We start from the raw sequence: 4439 nt of genomic DNA on the forward strand, positions 1-4439 counted from the left end.
CTAAAATTAACGACCAGATAAACCTCCAGTAGTCCGAAGTTTGGAATGTTTAGTAGGTTCCAACTTTGTACATCTGGCCTATGAGAAATAAGAAAGGAAACTTGTGAGGCCAACCAAACTACGGTGGGTAAATCCGTGGACACTCATCCGTGACTACTACTCTTATTGGTCCAAGGGCACCATTTTCCCAAAGTTGGGTTTCAATATTTATGCACAAGTTTAGTCCATCTTAGAACGTGATTTGGTGTTTTTTTTTTTTATTACTACTTTTAGACCCTCCAAGTTTTAAATAATTACCTTCATCTGTACAAAGTGATACAATTTTACTTGCCACTATGAAATTTCTGCCTTCGCCCGTGAAAATAGACCAAATTGGCCCGAAAAAACTAGAGTTGATCCGAAAAAATTGAAATCTGCACATGAAGCATTGTAATTACGTTAGAAATAATGAAAAACATTATTTATACATGTTTCCCACAGCCATGCAAAATCAACTTGAAAACTCATGTTCCCCAATAGAGATGAAACCTTGAAAAAGATTAAAACATCTTCCCTACTTGCAGTACTGTTCCTTGTTCCCCTGCTCTTCTTAACCTTTTCCCATTAATGACTAATCATTGTGTACAGTCATAATATACACCAATCCATCAAAGCTCCACGGATTACGACGCGAAATTATTCAACAGTGCGGGAGCACTACAACTTGGTACTCCGAATTACTCAACAACCACGCATTCTCGTGAGGTCCACGACTACATTACATGTATGAACCTTATATAAATATGTCGTTTGAAACAGTTCAGAGCATCACGTGACAGTTCTCCCGAACTAGTGAATAATTATTCGACTATGCCCGTAACTGGTCCCCTCCAACAACCAGGTCCAACATTACCTAACCAAAGTCCAAAACACCTAGCCCAATAAAATCAGTATTGAGAGAGACGAGCCCGTTTATTCTCCGGCAAAGCCTGCAGGCCTGGCCCAGTACTCGACAAAGCAGCAGCCCTGTTCACTACCCCCTTCAGACCCCGCCGCAGCCTCCCTTCACCACCGCCGCTGCCGCACCCGGTGGGTGAGACGAATTGAACCCACAAAATGCTCTTGGTCCGCCCTCCAACCGTCGCCATCTCCGCCCTGACCACCTTCCCTTCCGCCGCCTTCACCGCCGCGGTTATCTCCGATATCAACTCCGGCCGATCCTCGCAGCATAGGGTTGCCTTTATTGTCCCCGGCTCTGTTTCGGAGTGACATAGGTTGAGTTCATCACATTCGGTTGGGAAAAGGTTACATTGGGAAGTTTCGCTGTTGGTGTCATTGGCTGCAAATTCGGATGTTGTCTTCTTCAATTCCCTGAGTCGTCGGACTACCTCTGCTAGCAGTGAAGCCTTGTCTGTCTACCATTTTCCCCATGTGAAAATTAGCAAACAGTTAGAATCATTTTTCCCATTAAAATCAAGTGAAATGAAACCACCAACTAGCTATATGAAGAGATGGGTCAAAACTCAAAAGTGAGTGATAGGACCTAATTCCACTCAAATACTTGCTCTCTATTTGGAACTTGTGAAAAAGAAGGAAAATTTTTAAAAAATCTCCTCTCTTGTTTGGATTACTATAGAGAGAGGAGGAAAAATAACTCAGAGTAACATATGTTTAGTTCGTCACATTCATTTGGGGAAAGGTTGGATTGGGAAGCTTCATTGTTGGTGCCATTAGCTGCGAATTCGGATGTTGCCTTTTGTAATTTTCCCAGGCGTCAGACTACTTCTGTTAGCAATGATGCCTTGTCTATCTTCCATTTTTCCCATGTGAAAATACCAAATAATTAATACAGTACTATTATTGATATGAACGGGTGGGTTCAAAGTGAGAGGCCTAATTCCACTCAAGTACAAAGAGTCCATTTGGAAATCGAGGAAATAAGGAGAAATTTTTACTACTCTCTCAAGTCTCTAGTTACACTAGCAACCAACAAAGAACTTTTTTAAAAAAATTCTCTTTTCTTTCATTTCTTTCAACAACTTCCAAATTAATTTTGTGTGTCCCGGTGCTCCAACGGACTGTACATGTACAAATATTGAGAGATAAAGAAGATTTTCGCGTGATTCAATTGCAAAAATTTACTGAAACACTGGTACAGGCAGAATTAGCACAATGATTTTAAGTTCAATATAACGTAGGATTGTCGCAAAAACATGTAAAACAAACAAATTGAAAGGGATGAAAACTTGTAAGTTAAAGTGCATGGTATCGGAACAGAAAAACTATATTGAAAAACACAGAACTAATGAAGGCCTAGATAAGAGTACGGATATATTCCGACATGTGCAGCATATTTAGGCATCGAATTGTGTCCCCCTCCGTGTCTCATTCTCCTTGCTTATTGCCACTTTTGCAAAGAGCAGTAGAACACTGATTGTTACACAACACATATCCGGACACAATTGTATCCAGAACCGTTCGAACAATCCATACACACATGCATCAGACGGTGTCCGGATTTGCGTTTTAAATGTGTTCCTAGACTTTTCCTTTTTGCAAAATCAAGTTGCGGCATGACATATATACGGTAGATGCAACTTACTTTGATGGTTTTTGGAAGGAGTGTACGAAGAGTGGCGAGGTGGGTGTTGATTCGCTTTCGACGTCTCCTCTCGGCCTCGCTGTGGTTCTTGCTTGCTGTTTCTGCCTTCTTTTCTGCTGTTGAACAGGAGGAGTTTCCCTTGTTTGTTGTTGCAGTTCTACTTGAGCTTAGTACTACTCCTTGGAGAAAATTCCCAGAACTGGAACAGCTTCCCAATTCATAGTAGCTTGGAATAGAATACATTCGTCCACCTGACCACAGAGAGAGAGAGAGAGAGAGAGAGAGAGAGATCAGAGAGAGAGAGAGATCTTAGCATTTATGGGGCATGCAAATAGGGTGAGCATTAAGTTTGGAAGAATATTGAGAGATTAAAAAACTTATACTAGTAAAAGTGAAGTATTAAAGAAAAATAGTACCTGGGCACGATTTTGCTTTAATAACCTCCGGATGCTAATTTCTGCTCTCTGAAATTAATTTCTGATATGCTCGGAGGGCTCCTCCCTCCCTTTAAAATCCCGAGTATTTTTGTTGTTAAAAGCCAATTAAATAGTTGTTGAAATATCAGCTCCAGAGATCTCAATTACCGGAGCTGGGGCAGTATCAACTGCTGTTAATTCTTACGGAGTCAATTTGCACGGAGCTTTGGTATCGATAGCTAAAAAATTAGCTAATGTGCAAATAAACTAACCAAAACACTCTTTGTCAAGTTTTGACGATAAAGTCCCCGATTTAAATAAGACCAATCAAGATACCCAGACAAGAAAGAAAGAGTGACGGGGGACATAAAGGAATATTTTCCCAACAAGCTGTAGTGTTCTGGAGTAAACTTTGGTGTGAAAAAGTGCGAAAAAAAATTTTGCAATCATTTTCCGGCGCAGTTGATTACGGCATTGGCAATACCTTTTTCTTGGGGGATCCGAAGGGAAAAAAGCAGCATTGTCTCCTCCTTGACCAAAGATTATTCGGTGCTCCAAGAGAAATGTTTTATAATTCAGGTTTCCAACTTACGCGCATCTCGATTAATTTTAGGAGATCAATTCCACTGCTCACTTAATGAGGTTTCAATTAAGTTTAGAGCAAAGCTTTTTATGAATTGGCCCCAAAGAGTCAATAACACCCGAAAGGTTTCTAATCTGATACCATAGGAGAGCAAAATCCCCTAAATCTCCGGTCTTAACCACTAGGCTAACTCCTTTGAATTTTTCAACCCAATGAAATCTTATTTGGTGGTGGGCTAGCGGCATAGCTTCTAGACCATCCCTAATGAGCGACTTGGCATGTTGATTTTTCTATAACTCTTCCTAGCTAACTCATGCACATCTCGATTAATCCCGTGTCATATCGATTCAGCTTGTTAACATATATGTCATGAATACATGCAGAATTAACCAATTTGCATAGAGATTTGAACTCCACGTACATAGCTTACCTTTAACCCATGCAACACTCGCACTGCAATACAGCATGTTTCATTTTCACCACTGTTCTGCTTCTGCACCAAACAAAAAAAACTTCTGCCATTTCACCGACATGTGTCACATGTGAAAGCTTCCTTTTCCCCATTTCTTTCTTTTGACCAAAAGATAAGAAAATTGGAGCAGAGTTTGGTGACAAAAGATGACAAAGGGGGGCTTGCTGGTTCCCTGTGTGTGCCCCTGAGAATGCTAGTATTCTTTTGGCCTTAGCTCCAAAGTGTTCTACAAAAAGTGGGAAATATAAGAGAAGAATTTCTGTAGAGGACAAAATTTTGCAGAATTAAGCCAGACCATATGTCCCTTCTTGATTTTTTCTAAATCATCACTCATGTGACCCCAAGGAGTTTGGCCAAGTAGACATGAGAAAACAAATAAGTGATTGT

At 40.5% G+C, this 4439-nt stretch overlaps 1 protein-coding gene across 2 annotated transcripts; it reads right to left on the bottom strand.

The window, feature by feature from the left end:
• Positions 1-426: 426 nt before the first annotated feature.
• LOC131298264 (transcription factor bHLH30-like) lies at positions 427-3534 on the bottom strand. Of its 2 annotated transcripts, XM_058323631.1 has the most exons (3): positions 2998-3534; positions 2582-2832; positions 427-1394 (listed from the first exon to the last, which is right to left on the bottom strand). In XM_058323631.1, exons 2-3 carry the CDS (start codon positions 2822-2824, stop codon positions 927-929), a joined length of 711 nt encoding a protein of 236 aa, XP_058179614.1. In that variant the 5' UTR covers positions 2825-2832; positions 2998-3534; the 3' UTR covers positions 427-926. The 2 variants fall into 2 exon arrangements, with proteins under 2 accessions (XP_058179614.1, XP_058179613.1); XM_058323630.1 differs by lacking the exon at positions 2998-3534 and having other exon boundaries at positions 2582-2947.
• Between the last annotated feature and the right edge of the window lie 905 nt (positions 3535-4439).

The sequence above is a fragment of the Rhododendron vialii genome, chromosome 8a, assembly GCF_030253575.1.
Source record: "Rhododendron vialii isolate Sample 1 chromosome 8a, ASM3025357v1".
Classification (NCBI taxonomy): Eukaryota; Viridiplantae; Streptophyta; class Magnoliopsida; order Ericales; family Ericaceae; genus Rhododendron; species Rhododendron vialii.

Excerpts from the sequence above, each read along its gene's own strand:
- LOC131298264 (XM_058323631.1), bottom strand. The coding sequence starts at position 2,824 with ATGTATTCTATTCCAAGCTACTATGAATTGGGAAGCTGTTCCAGTTCT. Across the intron at positions 1,395-2,581 it reads TCCTTCCAAAAACCATCAAA|ACAGACAAGGCTTCACTGCT; the intron begins GTAAGTTGCATC and ends GGAAAATGGTAG.